At 41.9% G+C, this 20,533-nt stretch overlaps 1 protein-coding gene across 5 annotated transcripts in view; it reads left to right on the top strand.

Annotated features, from left to right (window-relative positions):
* Nucleotides 1-360: 360 nt before the first annotated feature.
* Nucleotides 361-20,533, top strand: part of ACBD5 (acyl-CoA binding domain containing 5) — a 56,245-nt gene continuing 36,072 nt past the window's right edge. Inside the window, exons 1-7 of one of the 5 annotated variants that reach the window (XM_073334323.1) lie at nt 361-485; nt 961-1,182; nt 1,938-2,124; nt 4,029-4,149; nt 8,586-8,658; nt 14,689-14,800; nt 14,964-14,996. In XM_073334323.1, the coding sequence (XP_073190424.1) occupies nt 2,049-2,124; nt 4,029-4,149; nt 8,586-8,658; nt 14,689-14,800; nt 14,964-14,996 (415 nt within the window). In that variant the 5' untranslated portion in view covers nt 361-485; nt 961-1,182; nt 1,938-2,048. Of the gene's footprint in view, nt 486-944; nt 1,183-1,937; nt 2,125-4,028; nt 4,150-6,167; nt 6,285-6,352; nt 7,311-8,585; nt 8,659-14,688; nt 14,801-14,963; nt 14,997-20,533 lie in introns of those variants that run through there. The other 4 variants (XM_073334325.1, XM_073334324.1, XM_073334326.1 and 1 more) reach the window with 4 other exon arrangements.

The raw sequence follows: 20,533 nt of genomic DNA on the forward strand, positions 1-20,533 counted from the left end.
ACAACTCTGTTGATAAATTATGTCTCTTATCACAAAGGCAAGATGGTTTGGTATATTTTTGGCCTGATTTTCTATAGTACTGGATGCTCAGCACTTTGGTAATTTAGTTATGTATTTAACCTGTAAGTGGTAGTCTACTGATATCTTGTTTGGTTTATTTACTTATCTAAATATGAATTTGGAAGTCTAACTTTAGGCTCCTGCTTCTGAAAATGTTGACCGTAAGATTTTTAACTTAACAGTATCCCTTTAATATTTCTAAAGCTACATGTATGTACACTGGCAGTTTGGGATAATAAATGTGTGTGAAGTTAATTAGTGACCCAGTGCATGTGTGTGTGAGAAGGCAAGCAGTTAAACAGACTGAGTGCATCTGGGGGATCTATGTAAGGCAACCAAGGTATTTTGTGTGTATCTCAAGGAAGCAAAGGCTGGGCACCAGAGTAGGAAAAGAAAGTAAGAAGGAAAGCAAAGGGGAAAACCAGGTAAGATAACAGGTATGGGAGAGGGGAGAAAATTGTTTCCTCAGCCCATGTAATCTTATTGCTATCTTATTGCTTGAACCATTTAACATGATCAGCATTTCAGATGCTCCATGTTTGAACCTCCAATTTAAATCATTACTGTTCAGAATAGGCTTGGAAAAATAATTGAAATTACAATATTATCAATCCAGAGATAAAATAATATAGTAAATAAATCTACTACTTGTTCTAAACTAGGGTTTGTGTATCAAGTGCTGCGGTGTCCTGCCTCACACTTTAAGCATTCACTGATGGTACAGGCAGTGAAGTGAGCCCTCTGTGTACCTGAGATATGAGCTGGTTGTGTTTTTAAAGGGCTTTGTGATTCTCTGGGACCGAAAGGCGCTCTCTAAACCATCATCATTCGTGTCACGGAGAGTCTGAAAGGTACCATCAGTTCACTTCCTGAGACCGGAATGTTCCTGTTGTCTTCCAGAGAGCCTTCGGGGTGGTCAGACCAGGCCGCCAGCTGCTGCTTGTACCTGTAAGACCCCAAGACACAGGCAGGGTTATCGCCCACAGCAAGGCCCCAGACCGGAAGTGAAGCAGCAAGGTGGACTACATTTCCCAGAATGCCTCGGGGCGGAGGCCAGCCCGAAGGCTGACTGAAGGGCCGCTGCTGGGAGACATTACAGGAGGGCCTGATCCCTGGGCAAAGGTAGGCGCCCGTGTAGCGTGACAAACGGCCCGCTCGTTGTTTGCTACGGGGGCTGCGCGGTGGGGGGGGGAGCAGGACTAGCTGCCACTGCCTTGGCTACCGTGTTTGCTCTTGACAGCTGGGGAAAGGGGTGACTATTTATCGTGGGCCTTTTCAACGGCCAGGTGGGGGCGGGGGGCGAGCTCCGAGGGGGGCGGGGGGCGAGCTCCGAGGGGGGCGGGGGGGGCTGTTTCGGGGCGGTGGATGAGCTCACAGGGGCATGCGGGGGGGCTGTTTCGGGGCAGTGGGGGGGGAGGACTGTGTAATACAGGGTGTGTGTGTGTGTGGGGGGGGTTAGTTAGGGGACATGACCCGAGGGGCAGATGTTGGAAGCTGGGGAGGCGTTTTCGGACGGGGTTTGGCAGGAGATGGGGCGATGAAGGGGCAGCTGGGACGGGCAGGGAGGAAGCGAGGGGTGCGTGGTGGGGGTGGGTGATGCGTGGAAGCGATTCAGTGGACAGGTGGGAGGTCACAGGCGGCTGCGGGGGTGTGTGTGTGGGGGGGGGGGAGGAGGATGAGCAGTGTTGGGTCATGGAAGCGGTTCGGGCGGCCGGAGCGGGGTGGCGGGAATGAGGGGCTGAGATGTGGGGGGAGTGTTGGACCCTCATGCCCTTTGCCCCAGTCTCTGAGTGCCGAGCGGGGCTGCTCCCGCCGTGGGCGGCGGCCCGGGAGCCGGCGGAGCAGTCGCCCATTCCTCTCCCCCTGTCTCCGGTCAGTTGGATGCAGGCGCCGCGGGGAGGGGGAGCTGCTGCTGCTGCTGCCGCTGCCCGCGCGGTTCCAGCTGACACATCTCGGGCCCGGCTGTGGCCGAGGGGAAGGCAGGGGGCATGGCGGAGACCGGCTCGGTGCATGAGACCAGGTTTGAGGCGGCCGTGAAGGTGATTCAGAGCTTGCCCAAAAATGGTAAGTGAGCGGGGCCAGGAGGCTTGTGTCCGTGCAGGGCCTGTGGGGCTGCAGCCGGCCGGAGGAGAGGAGACCTGCGGACTCGGGCGCTCGCCTGCTCTTTTGCCATCTGGAGCGCAGGCCGATTACAGCCTTGCCACCGATGAAGCGAGCTGTAGCTCACGAAAGCTTATGCTCAGATAAATTTGTTAGTCTCTAAGGTGCCACAAGTCCTCCTTTTCTTTCTTGGGGGGAGGGATACCTCAGTGGTTTGAGCATTGGCCTGCTAAACCCAGGTGTGTGAGTTCATCCCCATTTAGGGATGGGGCAAAAATTGGGGATTGGTCCTGCTTTGAGCAGGGGCTGGACTAGATGACCTCCTGAGGTCCCTTCCAACCCTGATATTCTAAGATTATTTTTCTAGGAGAGCAATCCCTGGCTGTTCCCTTGCACCGCCTCCCCCTGCCAGGACAAGATAAACCTGATTTCTCACCCCCCCGCCCCCCGCAGCTCTGCCGAGGCAGCCACATCCTCCCCATAAGCCCCCTCTAGAGCTCTAAACGAGGGTACCTGGCAGGCAGCTGGAATGCCAGGGAGTCCCCCAGAGGGGCTAGGGAATTACTGACAGATGATGAGGGGACTGGCTGAGCGACACCAGCCATTAAACATGGTGACAGAGCTGTTCCTTACGCTGGCCTTCTGGGCCAAAAGCTTATTCATAACTTATATGTTCAGCCACTTAGACATGGCATCGTCTGCAATTTTCTCATATTTGCAATCAGTGGTTCAATAAATACTGTACTGTAAGGGTTTGCAGGGGCCCAGCAGATCAAGTTTTAAAATTTGCTTTTAATATGTTTTCCCGAGCAGTTCAAAATATGTTTGATCATTCCTGATGCCACAGAACAAATTTCTTTGTTCCTCCAGAGAATGTTAAGCATGCATTTTGTTCACATAGGAGGTGTTTTGTTGATTTAAACAATGTAGCTTTTACTATCCTACTCTTCCCATTCCACCTTTGTTGCAAAAGTAGGAGAAAGTACTTGCCTCCTTGGAATCCCTAATATGATTTTATGACTTCACAGCAATCACTGTGAATTTGTTAGTCTGAAGAGTAAGCAAAGTTATTAAATGTGTTTGAAGAATTGCAAAAATTGAGGACAAGACTTTTTTTTCCCCTAGAGTTTTTATTTGTTGCTATTATCAAATAGACACTGATGATCTTACATTAACACAGAAGCCAAAAAACTCACCACAAACTGGTATAAACTATAATTGATTTTGTGAGGGCAAAAATTAAAGGATCATTATCAGCTTTTTAAAGAAACTGAATAGATTTCAACTTAAAAGTTGTTTCAGGAGAAATGCCTGAGCATGAATTCCCTCTGCCAAAAAATCCGATTTTCCTGTCTGTACACACGTTTTCTGTTGTTGAGAAAACAGTGACTGTACAGAAAGTGCTGTCAAATGCCTAAAGTAAACAAACTGAAGAAATAGTGAAACATTTTGATCTCAAATCTGTCAATTATGTTATTTGCTATAGGTAAAAATAGTTTTTCAAAATCCAGACAAATGTGGTGAAGTTGATTGTGTCCTTTTAAAGTGGTCAGGGTGACTTATTTTGCAGTCCCTCTGTCTGAACATGGAGCTTAAAGTCCAAAGTCATTGATCATGCAGCCCCTTAAACTAGGTCTGAAATTTTCCCTCAATCAGTAAATATTCACTCTGGTGTAATCCAGAAATGTATTAACCCCCACCATCTCCATTGACTTCAGGGGGAATTGTGCCTTTGAGGAGCAGACTCTTTATCATGCTGTGAGTTATAAGAAGTGCAGGTTAATTTCCCACAGAAATATTAACAATGCATAAAAGAGACTAAATGTCTTTAATGTCAATTTCTACTGATTTTAAAATGTTTTCACTAGGTTCATTCCAGCCAACGAATGAAATGATGCTCAAGTTCTATAGCTTTTATAAGCAAGCAACCCAAGGACCCTGTAACAGTCCAAGACCTGGATTCTGGGATCCTATTGGTAGATATAAATGGTAATTGTGTGTGAGAGATTGTTTGGTTATTTGTACTGAAACTTTGTCTAAGAGCGTCTTCTCTCTTTTTAAAGACTTCAGTGAACAAAACTGTAGTGTGTGTGTTTTCAAAAAGTCCCTTCGCTTGATAATGAAATTGGTATGTATATTTTGTATTTTCCTCCTGTGTTCCAGCCTTTACGTTAGGGGAGAGGACATTCCCTTTGCTTCTAAAATTGAGGATGCTGCAGCTTGGGCAGATCTCATTGTAGTACCTCTGCAGTATTTCGTCCTCTCCCCAGAATTTAGGGGAGCCCAAATCAGTTTACACCAATAGGGGGGCAGTGCTCTTAGGCTGTGGCAACAAGTTCCTTCCCATCTGACTGCCTGTACCTGAGATGGCTCCATTACAGAAAAGACAATCTGGGCTTTTACTACAAGTTGGATGGAGAATTTAATAGTAGGAAAGAAAGGATCAAATGAACTAAGCACAGGACTGAGAGTAAGGGAATCTTGTGTTCTAATCCCAGTTCTGACATAGATTCCCTCTGTGGCTTTAGTCAAATCATTCCATGTTTGTACCTTACAGTTTTCCAGTGTGTAAAATAAAGAGAATACTGCTTGCCTAGTTCACAGGCAATCATGATGATGGTTAATGTAAGTACTGTAAAGCACTTTACAAATCCTAAAGTTAATCCAATGAGCACACCAAACTCTTCAGCATTTGGGGAGAGGGAAACTATGATCTCCAGACTTATGTTTATACAATCATCTCTTGAAAAGCTTTTCAAAAAATATTGGCAACTATATATGGACCCCAGCTCAAGCATCTGAGCTCCACTTCTACAGCAGGAGTCCTAAAAATCAACCACTACTTGGCTTGCTTTTTATTTAAAATTAGTTAGTTAACATTGAAATGCCTCTGAATAACTTTGCTGATCCTCCCTGCGTACAGTGACATGTATGCCCCCTGCCCCCCCAAAAATGCTAAGGCCAGCTCTGCGTAGGATGGGATTTCTCCTCCTGTATCTCAGGGATCCATGGAGGTAGGAGACTCCTCCTTGTCCTCTGCTATAATAATTGGATCTACAAATTTACTCTAATTATGAGCTTAAGTGCATAAAATGTCACTAATTTATAACAAATGTTGACCGGGAAAAGTTATGAAAGGGAGCTAGCCAGCCAGACTGAATTAGTCCAAGCAACAAGGCATACTGATCTAACTGAAGGACTGTGTTAAGATCCTGCTGGATAAATAAGAAAAGTATAGAACCAGAAATCAGTGAACCAAAACTGCTATGTCAAAAATTAGGCCTCTGTTTATATTATGTCAAATAATATAAATAATATTTGAAATAATATTCTGAAATAATTTCACCCATCACTCCTATTTTGGGTCCTTAAGGAAAGAGGCTTTGGGTTAAAAAAAAAAAAAAAAAATTGGCTACTGGAGTGAACTTCACCATCCTCACTGCCACTCCCACCATCTCCTGTGACTCTTGGCCTCCATTATCCTGATCCTGAGAGAGATCCTGATCAGGCCAGAGAGAGGGACCCAGATGACATCACCACTGGCTCCTGCTGAGATGAACACCACCTGGGATGAAATGGGATTGGACTGTAACTACAACAGCTCCAATCTGTCTAATCTAACTTCTTTTCTTTTCCCCCAAAGGACAGTTATTACCATCTCTGATACTATCTAAGACAGGCAAACAAGGGTGTGTGTTCTTTTTCCCTTTAGCTGGAGAGAGTTTTAGAAGAGAAAAGACAATGGATGTTGTTAAAATAAAAGCCTTATTCAATATGTTACATTTCAAATATTTTTACCATTTTTCCTTTTCTTCTTTACCTTTCTTTTAAACTTTTTTATTAATTTTTAATAATGTGTTTGCCATAGTACAAAGCAGTCTTTTTAGGCCAGATCTTGTTCAGCACTGTTTAATGTTAAACAGTAACTAAATTAAGGTAATTAGGTTAGACCATCTATTCCATTTAAATTTAATACAACACTCCACAAACCTCTTCTCATCCCCCAGGGAAGACTTGCAAGGAAATGGACATTGGAATCTCAAAGTTTCCTGGGACACCTGTGGTTTTTTATGAATGGATACAATATGGCCCCAAACCCATAATGTATATTGTGTTAGAGATAAGTAAGCAATTTTATTTTTAGGCTGCTACTTTCCTGTTGGAGTAAGGCTTAATAGAAAAGATTAAATAGACCTGTACATAATTCTGGTTGTGTTTATACATCAGCTTATATGTATAAATATGTATATGGCTAATATTAAAAATACCTTTTTGAAGGTCCCATCTCTTTCAAAACTGATCTTGTCCAATGCCAAACAGTTGGTCAGAATCTGGAATAGAACTTGTCTCCTGACTCACTGTCCAGTCCCCTATCCACTGGATCATGCTGCCTCTCAGAAGATATCCAGTTACCTGATTATGCTCCCAGATCAGGTAACTGGGAGAAATAAGGCCATTGCGGAGAAACTAAATGAATTCTTTGCATCGGTCTTCACAGCTGAGGATGTGAGGGAGATTCCCAAATCTGAGCCATTCTTTTTAGGTGAGAGGTCTGAGGAACTGTCCCAAACTGAGGTATCATGAGAGGAGATTTTGGAACAAATTGATAAATTAAACAGCAGTAAGTCACCAGGACCAGATGGTATTCACCCAAGAGTTCTGAAGGAACTCGAGTCTGAAATTGCAGAACTACTAACTAGTCTATAACCTATCATTTAAATCCGCTTCTGTACCAGATGACTGGAGGATAGTTAATGTAATGCCAATTTTTAAAAAGGGCTCCATAGGTGATCCTGGCAATTACAGGCCTGTAAGCTTGACTTCAGTACCGGGCAAAGTGGTTGAAACTGTAATAAAGAACAATATTATCAGACATATAGATGAACATAATGTGTTGAGGAAGAGTCAACATGGTTTTAGTAAAGGGAAATCATGCCTCATCAATCTACTAGAATTCTTTGAGGGGGTCAACAAGCATGTGGACCAAGGGGATCCAGTGGATATAGTGTATTTAGATTTTGAGAAAGCCGTTGACAAGGTCCCTCACCAAACACTCTTCTGCAAAGTAAGCTGCCATGGGATAAGAGGGAGGGTGGTCTCAAGGATTGGTAACTGGTTAAAAGATAGGAAACAATGGGTAGATATAAATGGTCAGTTTTCAGAATGGAGAGAGGTAAATAGTGGTGTCCCCCAGAGGTCTGTTCTGGGACCAGTCCTATTCAACATATTTATAAATGATCTGGAAAAAGGGGTAAAGAATGAGGTGGCAAAATTTGCAGATGATACAAGATTACTAAAGATAGGTAAGACCTAGGCAGACTGCGAAGAGCTACAAAAGGATCTCTCAAAACTGGGTGACTGGGCAACAAAATGGCAGATGAAATTTCATGTTGATAAATGTAAAGTGATGCACATTGGAAAGCATAATCCCAACTATACATATAAAATGATGGGGTCTAAATTAGCAGTTACCACTCAAGAAAGAGATTTTGGAGTCATTGTGGATAGTTCTCTGAAAACATCCACTCAATGTGCAGTGGCAGTCAAAAAAGTGAACAGAATGCTGGAAATAATTAAGAAAGGGATAGATAATCGGACAGAAAATATGTTGCTGCTATATAAATCCATGGTACGCCCACATCTTGAATAACTGTGTGCAGATGTGGTTGCCCCATCTCAGAAAAGATATATTGGAATTGAAAAAGGTTCAGAAAAGGGCAACAAAAATTATTAGGGGTATGGAATGGCTTATGTATGAGGAGAGATTAATAAGACTGGGACTTTTCAGCTTGGAAAAGAGACGGCTAAGGGGATATATGATTGAGGTCTATAAAATCATGACTGGTGGAGAGCAAGTAGATAAGGAAGTGTTGTTTACTACTTCTCATAACGCAAGAACTAGGGGTCACCAAATGAAATTAATAGGCAGCAGGTTTAAAACAAATAAAAGGAAGTATTTCTTCACACAGCGCATAGTCAACCTGTGGAACTCCTTGCCGGAGGATGTTGTGAAGGCCAAGACCATAACAGGGTTAAAAAAAGAACTAGATAAATGCATGGAGGATAGGTCCATCAGTGGCTATTAGCCAGGATGGGCAGGAATGATGTCCCTAGCCTCTGTTTGCCAGAAGCTGGGAATAAGTGACAGGGGATGGATCACTTGATGATTACCTGTTCTGTTCATTCCCCCTGGGGCACCTGGCACTGCACACTGTCAGAAGACAAGATACTGAGCTAGATGGACCTTTGGTCTGACCCAGTAGGGCCATTCTTGTGTTTGAACCAGCTAGTTAGATTATTATTATTATTGTATTTTTACACACAAAATTGCAGACACAATAAGAAACACTTTTTACTTAAGGCTGGACTGAAAAATATAGGCAGACCATGGGTGTTCTGAAGATATCCATGGTTTTCATTCCTAGGGATGCTTGGAGTGCTTTGGGGGATATGCCCAAAGAAGAAGCCATGATAGCATATGTTGAAGAAATGAAAAAGGTAAGAGTAATTCAAATCTATGTATCTTCAAAAGTAACTTTATATTTAGAAGATTAAAAAAAATAAAGAAAATATTTCACTAGCTGCGAGTAAAGCTTTCATTCGTGTTGTGAGTTTGCTGAATTAACTTAACCCTAAACTGTCTGGTGGTGATAGTTTTGAAGTTTAAGAGCTCTAGGGAACCTATTGACAATGTTTTTAATGAGAGGCCCAAATACAATGCAGCTCTCGCAAGTGAGCTGTAGTGAAACACTGGAACTGAAACGGTAGCTGATTCAGAACAAACTAGGGAAGGAGAGAGAGAGAGAGAGAGATCTCAAAGGAAAAAAGCTGAATGTGCAGTAAATTTTGCACATTTTTGCTGAATTCTAGTTTGAGATCTGATGGGACCCTTACATGGAAGAGTCTTGGGAAGTAGTTAATTAACAAAATGGGCTGAACCAAAACTCTGGATCTGAACTTCTTTGAACTTTGGAGGACAATGAGTTAGAACCTAGATTTGAAACCGCCTCTAGTATTTAATATCAGGAGTCTGATTTAGACCCAAACAAATGTTTCTGGTCTATTGTTGGGAATAGAGATTTTTAAAATTCTTATAACTGTTCCTAGTTATCTTAACGAGCATAATATAAATCCTTAAATAAAGTAGCTAGACAAATTCAGAGTTAAGACTGCTGCTCTGTCCTTAACTCATCCTGTCTTTTGACTACAGCCCTTTTAGTAGATCTCTGAAACAGTGAATGATCTTACATACTTTGAGCTGCAGCAAGGACAAGTATGTAATTTTACATAACTATAGCCAGGTTAGTATTAAGGACAGAGCGTGCAGTTTTCATTCAGAATATGCTATATTTTTTTCTAAGTCAGGCTATTAACCTCCTTTAAAGGGTTTTTATAACATTTTATTTCTGTTCTACCAACCACCATGTTATTCTTACTCTTTAATGACTACTTTTTTTAAAAAATTAGGACAGTTGTCCAAATTCTGTAGTCTTCACTCAAGCAAAACTCTCATTGATTTTAATGGGAGTTTTAATTGAATGAATAATGCAGAATTTGGCCATTCATTACTCCATAATCTTAATTGTCAAAAGACCCATTGAAATAACTAATAGAAGTAGCCAGTTCTCTTCAAAATAACTATCATTGAACAGTACTGTAGATTGTAAAATTAAATGAAAGTATGCCCTCTGAACGTTATCATAAGATAAACTGATAGCAAACAATCTCACAGGGTGAAATCCCCTCTACCTACATAAAGCCCATGTATTCTGGTCAGGTGTGCTGCTGGGGGTGGGGGTTTGTGGGGCTATAGCCACCCCAAAATTTGCCAGTCTCCATTTCTTTGGGAAGCTGGTTCATGGCTGGCATGGTGCTGGGCGAACTCACCCACTGCTAGAGGTGGCTGGGCTGAGTGGGAGTCTGCTGAACTAGGGTGGGGGGACAAGGAGCCTATTGGTGCTGGTTCTTGGGGGTCAGGAGTGGGAGCTGTGGCTGCTGCTGAACAAGCATTCAGGCTCCTGGGTGCTTGGCTTAAAGAGACAGCACGCTGGCTCACACACACTCTCCCTCCAACACACTCTCCCAGTCTCTGACACACCGTTTCCCACTCTCTCGCCTCTGCAGTCTCTCACACTTGTAATATTATTATTATTATTGTTTGTAATTTCTTGGTACTTCCTACTGAAATATATATTCTCTGTCATTTTATTCTTTTCAAAGTTAAATTTAATTTTTTGAGTAGTAATTTCTAAAATGCCTAACCTGTCCTGGCTGGAGTAATTATCATTATCACTTTTATTGCCATATTGTGCTTTGCCATTCATTATTTAAAGTGGTACAATCAAATAATAGTATCCTTCTAGAATGTAAATTTGGCTTGTACTCACCTTAACAATGCCAGTTTAAAAAAGAAAAAAACATTATTTAAAAACACAACTTTAGACACTGTAAAGTAACTTAAAATTTGTACAAAAATAAATGCAGTTCCAAGTCTGACACTAATAGTGATGATGGAGTTAAATGTTAGAGAGTCACGTACATGATTGTGACTGGCAAACATAAATGCAAAAATAAGTAGAAAAATAAATTCCTGTCTTAATAAAAGAGAAAAACTTGAATCATGTATGTGAAAATTAAAATAGTTTTTAGTGGAGTGAAAAACAGTTGATGATATTGGAGGCAATAATGGCAGTAATACAGTGTGTCTGTTAGAGAAAGTAATCAGATTTGATTTATTTTTATTTAGCTCCACTAAAGATAGTGTACAAAGTATCAAACTTGTCTTTCTGATATTTGTGTTAAGGCTCCAAAACTGATACCTCAAGGCTTACGATTGGGAATATTTTGCTGTATTATCTCCTGATTGTTCTAAATTTGACATATAAACTTAAAATATGGCTTTAATTGGTATTTGTGTATATTTTTTTCTTTCTTTATATAGGAATGAGATGCAGTGCTCTTGTCAGCTAATTTCTAAGTTATTATCTGCAAAAACCCTAGACTTTTCAGGTGCCTTACTAGCCTCTGGAATCGCAGTTAAAGTAAACATGGGCAGCAGGTATAATGGGGGAGAGCGAGGGCCCGTGGTGGAGCGGGGGTGGAGTGTGTGTGGGGGCCATGGCAGAAGAGGCAGGACAGGAAGTTAGCCTCCCCCAGGGAAAGATTCATCATCATAGACTAAACATCCATCCCCCTTCCTGCCCACAGCCTCCTGCAGCTGCTGCCAGGAATGGAAGACCGAGCCAAAGTAGGGTTGCCAGGCGTCCTTTTCGACTGGGTGTTCTGGTCGAAAACCGGGACCCTGACGGCTCTGGTCAGCACCACTGACTGGGCCATTAAAATTCTGGTCGGTGGTGAAGCAGTGCTAAGGCAGGCTCCCTGCCTGCCCTGGCTCTGCGTGGCTCCCAGAAGTGGCTGGCATGTCCCAACAGCCCCTACGTGTATGGCTGGCCAAGGAGGCTCCGCGCGCTGCCCCCGAGCTCTGGCTCCACAGTTCCCATTGGCCGGGAATTGAAGCCAATGGGAGCTGCGGGCGAGGGCAACGCATGGAACCTCCCTGGCCTCCCTTGCACCTAGGGGCTGCAGGGATATGCCAGACGCTTCCCGGAGCCACCTGAGATAAGTGCTACCCAGAGCCCACACCACCTCCTGCACCCCAGCCCTGAGCCCCCTCCCATTTCCAAACTCCATCCTAGAACCCGCACCCATCCCACACTCCGAACCCCTCGGCCCCCTCCTGCATGCCAAACCCCTCATCCCCGGCCTCACCCCAGAGCCCACAGCCCTGGCCGGAACCCTCCTGCGCTCCAACCTCCTGCTCCAGCCCAGTGAAAATGAGTGAGTGAGGGTGGGGAAGAGGGAGAGGGGGATGGAGTGAGTGGGGGGCGGGGCCTCAGAGAAGGGGTGGGGCCTTGGGGCAGGACAAAGGTGTTTGTTTTTCTGCACTCAGAAAGTTGGCAGCCTTAAGCCGAAGGTATCCCAGTAATGCCTCCTACAGTACCTGTGCTCATTTAACCCTTTCTAGCACTGAGGCCTTCTGCTCCAGAATGACTGCAGTGTGAGTTGTAGTATTATGGCTCTGAGTCTCCAAATCTTCCAGATATCATACTTTGCTGTGTGCAAACGGTTATTTTAAAAATAACAGTATGTTCTCCAATTTAAAGTAATTAGCTATTAATAATATTTAACCCGTAATTTTTTTCCAGAAGTTTGCATTTGTTGGTGGTGGTTGTTATTAGTTTATTTATTTATTGGCTTAGTTTTGTTTTCTATTGATTTTCTGTGAATAAATGTTGCACCAGTGAACTGCCATAGCTGAAGTTTAAAATGGATCTGTCTGTATATATTTTTGTTCTCCTATTTGAGGATAACATAGATAAAACACACATGTATGTGTGCCAACAAAATGTATAGGGCAGCCCACCCAATTTTTTGTTTAGCCCACATTAGCCCCGCCCGGTAGAGCCTTTGATTCTGGTTTTGTGCAGAAAGGGTATGGAGTGGCGGGGCAGGTGAAAGTCTCCCACCTTACCCAAACACAAGATTAGTGATCAGGTTTACTTTGCAGCTTCCCTACTGCCAAGGCTGAAATAAGACTGAGACAAGAGCCAGAGTCCTTCCACTCCAATAGTGCTCACCTGTATACATACACTTTCAAAAGGACTTTCACCACACAACTTCTTTTAAAATTTATTGTGGCTAAAGCCCAGTATGATTCTGAGAATTGTCCAGATTATGTGGGTAGTTTTTGTGAGGTGTGTGGAGGAGCAGCAGTGACATTTATATTTAAGTTTTGATGCAATTTTTTCAGTTGAGTTGAAAGCACAGCATGTAGATGTAAATGCACTGCAAACCAAGTTAGGCTGTGACAAAGTTTTAATTTTCTACAGCTGTATAAAAGAAAAGGGGGTAAAATCTCTTTCTCTAATTTCCAGCAGCATATCTGAGCAGTTCACATGTTTCCCCCTTTAGAATTTAGAATAATTTGTTCTGTTTATGCACAAAATGGATTGGAAACTCACTGAAGCTACTCTTTAATGGGAGTTTTGCTTTTTTGATAACTTGTGATTGGTTTGCAAAACTAGCTTTGATTGCTATTGTTGCCACCTGCCAGTCAGCCTGGAGTTTTGCATGGCCAGGGTTTGCCATGGCTACTGTTTCCTGCTGATCTGTGTGGGGCTTTTGCTTGCAGATGGTTTGCTGTAGCTTCTTTTGCAACTACTTGCTACCTTGCCTGGTGCCTTGTCTGGGAAGGGCTTACCATAGCTACTGCTGCTGTCTTACAGGAAGAGGGTTTGCTGCCACTGCTGCCTGCATCTTTTCCTGGAATTATTGCTTAAAAGGGGGAATCAGCAAAAGCTACCCAGGTGGATTAGAAAACTGCAGACTTATTACTTTTTGTTGCCAGTTTCAGTATCTTCTCTGCTATCTCTGTTCTGCCGAATGTCTGTTTGACTGCACACCTTGCTGTGATATGAATGCTTGTTCTGGTGCTAGGGTGTGTTGGATTAGTAAACTGAAAACCTGATCCAGCTGCTACTGACTTCAAGGGAGCAGGGTTGGACCCTAATTTTCTGTCTTGATCATGTGATTTTTGGAATGTCCTTACTTTGGTTCTGTCCCTCTGATTTGGGGGGCTTTTTGCTGTGGACAGTGGCAGCTGGTAAATTAGAAGGGCACAATGGGCACCTCATAACATGGTGCTTGCACCCAGCCAAAAGAGGATAGGATATGTCAAATAAAAAGAAAATTATGTTGGAAAGGAGTTCCCTCAGTTTCATTTTCCCCAAGGGAAAACTGATTAAAAAGCACATTGCACATGATCACACACCCCCTGTCTGTCAAACTTCTACCTGATTTAGTTTGAAATTGCTGAGGTAATAAATGTTGGAATTTGTAATTGATATGCTGATGGACTCCCTTAACTACAATAAACAGTTTATTCAATATGAGCCTGAGAAGGAGCCAGAATTTATCCATGTACGTTGTCAAAGAGCCACAGTAATATGTCAGCAGTCCCCCATCAGCTCCCCCCTGGCTCCCAGCGCCTGCTGCCCAATGGCAGCCCCGCTGATCAGTGCCTCTCCATCCCTCCCTGTACCTCCTGATCAGCTGTTTCAAGGCATGCAGGAGGCTGGGAGGGGGAGGGGGAGGAGCGAGGGCATAGCGGGCTCAGGGGAGGGGGCGGGAAGGGATGGAGTAGGGGCAGAGCCAGGGGTTGAGCAGTGAGCACTCCCCAGCACATTGGAAAGTTGGCGCCTGTAGCTCCAGCCCCGGAGTCGGTGCCTATACAAGGAGCTGCATATTAATTTCTGAAGAGCCACATGTGGCTCCGGAGCCACAGGTTGGCCGTCCCTGCTATATAATGTTAAAATGTAGAGTTGAACAGAGTGTTATAAAATTTATTTTGTGACATGTTATTGCTATATGAGTATTGCAGTGAACATAAGGAAATTTGGCACCAAGTTAAATAAAATGAATCGTTAATATATTGTTTCACAAGACATTTTGTATTTTGGACTCGTACAGATTCTTGAGAGTATGCCAATGACGGAGAAAGTTGAAGAATTACTACAAGTGATAGGCCCATTCTATGAAATAGTAGAGGATAAAAAGAACAGAGCATCTGGCCTAACATCAGGTTTGAATAAATACCTCCTCCTTATTTTGTACTGTAAATAATAATAAAAATTTAGACTCTCTCAACTAACTTACTTACATTTCATTCTCAGTTTAAATTCTATAAATAGTTTCTTAAAGCTAAATGTTGCATCTTTCTATTTCATTCCTTTACCATATGCCAGTCCGACTGGAGAAAGTCTCTAAATATTTAGAAGGTAGGAATGATAAATTTCTGTGTAAATCCATTTGTTTCATTGTTTTATGTGCTGTAATTCACTGCAACACTTGAGACTTCTGGGTTTGTCACCTTTAATTTTTATTTAAAAATAAAAACACTACAGGAAGGTCCAAAGGCATGTTTGGAATTTAACCAAATGTTTTCAGTGCTGGAGAGGAAAACTTCACTGCAGAGCCTCTGGTTGCTGAGAGAGAATTAAAAAAATATCCAGTTTCTGCCTCTCTATTGATAAGAACAGCCTTTTAAATTCTGCCTTTCTTCTGCATCCTGCATGTGGGTATGTGCAGGCAAGCTGTGTACTGTAGCTGGCAGTCTATTTATTCTCTGTCATCCAGCTTGAGAAACTTTTTTTGCTCTCCTGCAATTTTTTAAATTATTATTTATACATCAGCACAAGTATGCATGGGATTCCACAGACAAATAATAAAGGACCTGTAATCTCCTCCCCTGTACTTGCAGTCCGCATTGCCCAGTGCTAGAGTTCAAGGGAGAAGGGATTAGTCTAACAGTCTGTGAATATCTGACAGGTGGCAAACCTAGTAATTTCATAGTTATGTAAAAAGGCACTGTGGCAACTATTATTTTACAACATTGTTGTAGTTCATAGTTGATTCTGTGAAAATGTTTTGATAATTAGACTGTTGAAACATTACAGGTAAGGTTGTCTGTCTACATCTTGGTTTAAGAGTCTAAAACCTAGCTAAAGCTTTAAGATAAAGTTGGATATATGTAGCCTATGTTTGGAACAATTTTTTAAAAATTGATCTGTTCTAATTTTTAATTTTTAAAAAAGTTTAATTTTTATATAATTTTAAAAATAATGTGACAAACTGGTTTAAAGTGCTTTTCACATTTTTACAACTCAAAAATGGCTTTGATTAATTGTCAGCGTTTAAACTAATCAGTTATATGTTCAAATAGTTTTTTCATATTTTAGAGAAAATAATAATGGCTGAATTTTTAAATGGCCACTTTAAAAGCAGGGTCACTTTTTTCAACTAAAACTGCATATGCTTCAGGTCTGGTATTTAATTAGCCTGCTTGGCAGCTCGATTGGCAGGCAAGATTGTAACAGAGTATCTGCAGATTCAGGTCAGTGATCTGCATAATGAGGATTGACTCACTTGGAATCTATGGTACAGAGTGCCAAAAGCTACTTTTAAAAAGTAGCTAAATCTAAACTAACAGAATCATAGAAACTAAAGACAAAAAAGACCAATTGGATGACCCAGACCAAAATACAATGGATCCTGAATTTGTTACTCCAACAAGTATATTTTGTTAACATCAGAAAATTTATATCCTAATTTAAATAACATTAGTGAGGCAAACTAACCATATCAAGAAACTTCAGAGTTGAAATTCAAGTTTCAGCCTTATCTGGCTCTATCAATATTGTAACAGATGTGGTACATAGCATTCACAAATCTGAAACTCTGTGACATCTAATTACTTTAGCATAGGTTTAGATAGATTCAGAATCTTAATAGTGAGTTTCTTTTCAATTTTGTCACAAAATTATTACATTGGGGATGTGAAGAAATCCTTCCCTCACTCCCACCCCAGTCCACTGAAGAAATTAATATTTTAGTAATAAGCTATAAATACCAATTAGTACTTACAATACTATTCTTCCAGTAATCCTAATCCAGTGTTTTATCCTTTGGGCCACTCTGCCTTCTTTGAGTCCCCCCCCCCCACTCCATTTTTCCTCCATATTAATTTTTGTTCCCCTTTGAGGAAAACTCAGGAAGCTTGATAACAGCAAAGGTAAGGTTTATTCCCCTCACTCTTTCACCAATCTCACATTCTTTCTGTCTTTCCATCTTCTTCCACTTCTCGCTCTCCTCCCATGCATCCTGGGAATTGTAGTTCCTGGACTCAAGGTTATAGGACCCACTAGGAACAAAATTTACACACACAATCTGGGGTTGCTATGTGCACCTAGATAGCTACAATACACAATTCCCTTTAGAATAATCATTGTAAAACTTTCAACAGTCGCATCCAAGCCATCACTTAAGTCCAGTAACAAAGTTTTCCAACCTTTTTGGCAGTCTCCTTTGTCTTACACCTCTAATACCCGGAGAGGCAGGAATGAGACTAGGTGAGGGAGCAATTCCTACTAGTATAGATTATCCATCATCGCTATCTGTGTCATTGATGCTCTCTGGTCCAAGGTGGAAATTGTGATTCTCTTCGTCAGCGGCTAGCTGATGAGCTGTGGATAATCTTGAAATGTTCCATTTCTTTATATAGCGGAATCTCCTCAGATTTCTGTTAGCTGCAGATGACATGAATGTCTTGAATGCCCTTTTTTGACTCTGCATGGCAGCTTCACATGAACAAAATTTTCAATTTAAAGCTTGTGAGGTTTAGCACCTTTCTTATGATCTACATACTGTCTGTATTTCTCCTTTTTGTTCTTAAAACATTCATGAATAGTTTCACCTGAAGGTTTGGTTGAAAAAGGAGACTGTATAAGCATTTGACAGATAGTAAGTCATGTATTGGCCTTACATCCTCTAACAGTTTGAAGGGTGGTACTCCTGTTGAGTGTGTAGTGGTCCTGTAAGCAAACAGTGTTTCACATAAAGTTTTTTTTCCATGGTCTCATTTGCAAACTGGTAAATTAAAGACTTTCTTTAACCAGTCTGTTCATTCTCTCAGCTACACCATTAATTCTCCGCTGGTATAAAAAAACTATTTTGCGCTTGATACTATTGCTACTGAAGTAGCGTTGCATTTCAGCAGGTTAATTGTATTCTATTGTCAATTATCAATTCCTTGGGAAATCCTTCTTGGCTAAAGACTGATCACATGAACTTAACCGCTGTTTCAGTAGTAACCATTCCAGTGAATGTAACTTCCAGCTGCTTTGAATGATAGTCTACCATTACTATGGCAAACCTTTGCATAACAGGGTAATCTTCAGATGATCCCATTATGTCAAGCTGGTTTCTCCCATGGACAGTTAGGATAGTCAACTGGTGTGAGAGGGATGCTGAAGGTTTCTGTGACTTATCACTACTAGCACAAGCCATGCAATTCTTGATTATTTCCTCAAGCTGCTCATCCATCCCTGGCCACCAGAAGTCATGTTGCAGTTGTCTTTTGGTTGTATTCATTCCCAGGTTTCCTTCATGTGTCGGGAGAATCAGTCATTCTTTCAGAAGTATAGGCACAAAAGATGGTAAATTCTCAAAATCTATTAATTTATAAGGGGCAACTCATGTGATATGTTTCTACATGGTTGTAAGTGTTCTGATGTCATCCTCCTGTAAAGCCATCCATTGACTATGGAAGTCTTTAGGTCCTAAAGTGCCTTGTCGTCTCTCATGGCTGTTGCTCACTCTGAGACTGTGATCATTCCTTGAGATTTGTGCAGTGACAATCCATTCATCTTTCTCTATTGCATCCTCATGATAAGATGTGGCTCAAGACCATACTCACAAGCATCTGTTGTGACAATCGTTTGCTTCTCAGAATCAAAGGGTCGTAGAGTTGGCCTGGTTGAAATTGCATGTTTGATCTTGTTTAAAGCTGTTCTTGCACACTTCATCCCATTCAAACATAACATCCTTTTTTAGGAGATGATACAAAGGAACTACTTTCATAGCAAATTGCTGTATAGATTTCGAATAGCATTGACACAATCCAAGACGGATTAAAGTTTGTCCTTATTGTTTGGCTCTGTTATATCACAGATGGCTTTCACATGGTGTGGTTTTGGTTGTATGTCCTAGTTATGTCACTAAGTTGGTACGGAATTGACTTTTCTTCTTGTTGATGGTAAGTCCATGTCATTGAAGTTTTTCTATAACCTTGTTTAGGATGAGATCCTGTTTGGATTCATCTTTGCCATACATTACAATATCATCTTGAAAGTAACGTCCCTTGTCTCTCCAGAGATCCAATGCATCATTCTCTGGAATACAGATGCTGCAGAGGCTAATCCAAGTGGCATCTTTTAGAATTGGAACGGACCTTCTGGAGTGATGAAAGATGTGTACATGTGGGATTCTTCCGTTAAGGGGATCTGGTGGTAAGCTAAGAATAAATCAAGGGTTACAAAGACTCTTGCCTCCTTTAAGTTGAGCAGCATTTCACCAAGGTTGGGCAGAGGATGACAATCTGGAACAGTGTTGAAGTTTAGATCTATCAAATCCACAAATATGCAAATAGCACCATTAGGTTTCCTCTTGAGAATGAAGAGAAACCCATTCTGATAAATCAACTAGTTCAGCGATATCTGCTTTACATAGTTTTGAAATTTCCTCTTTGGTTGTCTCTGTGCAATTGGTATGTTTAGCACTTTATGCTGCGTAAACATTGCATTGTTTTTTTAGCAGGATCTTGTGCTTGAGCTTTTTGGGAACATCTTTGGTATCGGTGAAAACTTCTAGAAAGTCAGAGATGATTTCTGGTTGTAGCCTATCCTCAGTTTGCAGGAGAGGTTCTCTACTATTCGATCGAATATAATCTGAAGATCCCTTTGATTACATCCTAAAATAGAAACTCCCTTTTGGGGTACATAGATTTTTTTTCCCTTGTGCATTATGGCCTTTGTACTCAAGGATAGTTGTAAAATAGCCATTGATGTGGATGGGAGATCCACCAGACCCTCTGGGGTATGTGTCTGGAGAATGCAGCATGGGTTGGGAGCTGGCACAAAGCACATTGCAGAATTGGTTGGGAACTACAGTAAAAGGCAAACCAGAATCCACTAACGTCATCATTACATGGCCAGCAACTCAATGTGGATTGATGTGATGATCTCCTGTCACATTCAAAACATCCTTGGGATTCAGTTTGCCGTCATCTTCATCTGTGAGAACTCTAGATACAACATCGTCAGCAGACTTTAGAAAAATGTCTTTTTGTTGTTGTTGTACTTCTTGCATCCTGACTTCTTGGCAGAATAGCCTTGAAAATCTGCCTCTGACCAGGGTCACCGCACCTGTAGCATTGGTAGCAATGTGGCATGTGGGAGGGCAAAAGGCACTGAGAGTGTAGACTAAGGAGCTTTCCATACTGTCATCTTGGACTGCATTAACCTCTGCAGGCTGGAAGACATCTGGCGTCATGGAAAGTGATTTAGCATAATGTATGGTGCTCTTCGTTTGTCAGGCAATTTCTGTGGTTCCCTTTTATCATGGGGAGTTGTTCCTGAATTTGGAACTGTTCATCTTCATGACAATTTGGTCTCTGATTATTTCATCTGTAAAACTGGCAAATTCACAGGTTGCATTCAGCTCATGTAATGCAGTTACATAGTTGTTGATGGGCTCGTGAGGTATCTGTACTCGGGAATAGAACTTGAAGCATTCAACCACATTTAGTAGAAGATTAAAATGATCATCCAGGGCTCAGAGAGCAGCATCATATGGAGTCACATCTTGCAGTATGTCAGTAAGAGGAGGGAGATGCTTGAAGATTTGTTGCCCATCAGGACCAAGGCAATAAAGCAGTAAGCCTTTCCGCTTTTCTGGAACGTAAGTAGAAGTTGCTTGC

Source organism: Lepidochelys kempii, chromosome 2 (assembly GCF_965140265.1).
Source record: "Lepidochelys kempii isolate rLepKem1 chromosome 2, rLepKem1.hap2, whole genome shotgun sequence".
Classification (NCBI taxonomy): domain Eukaryota; kingdom Metazoa; phylum Chordata; order Testudines; family Cheloniidae; genus Lepidochelys; species Lepidochelys kempii.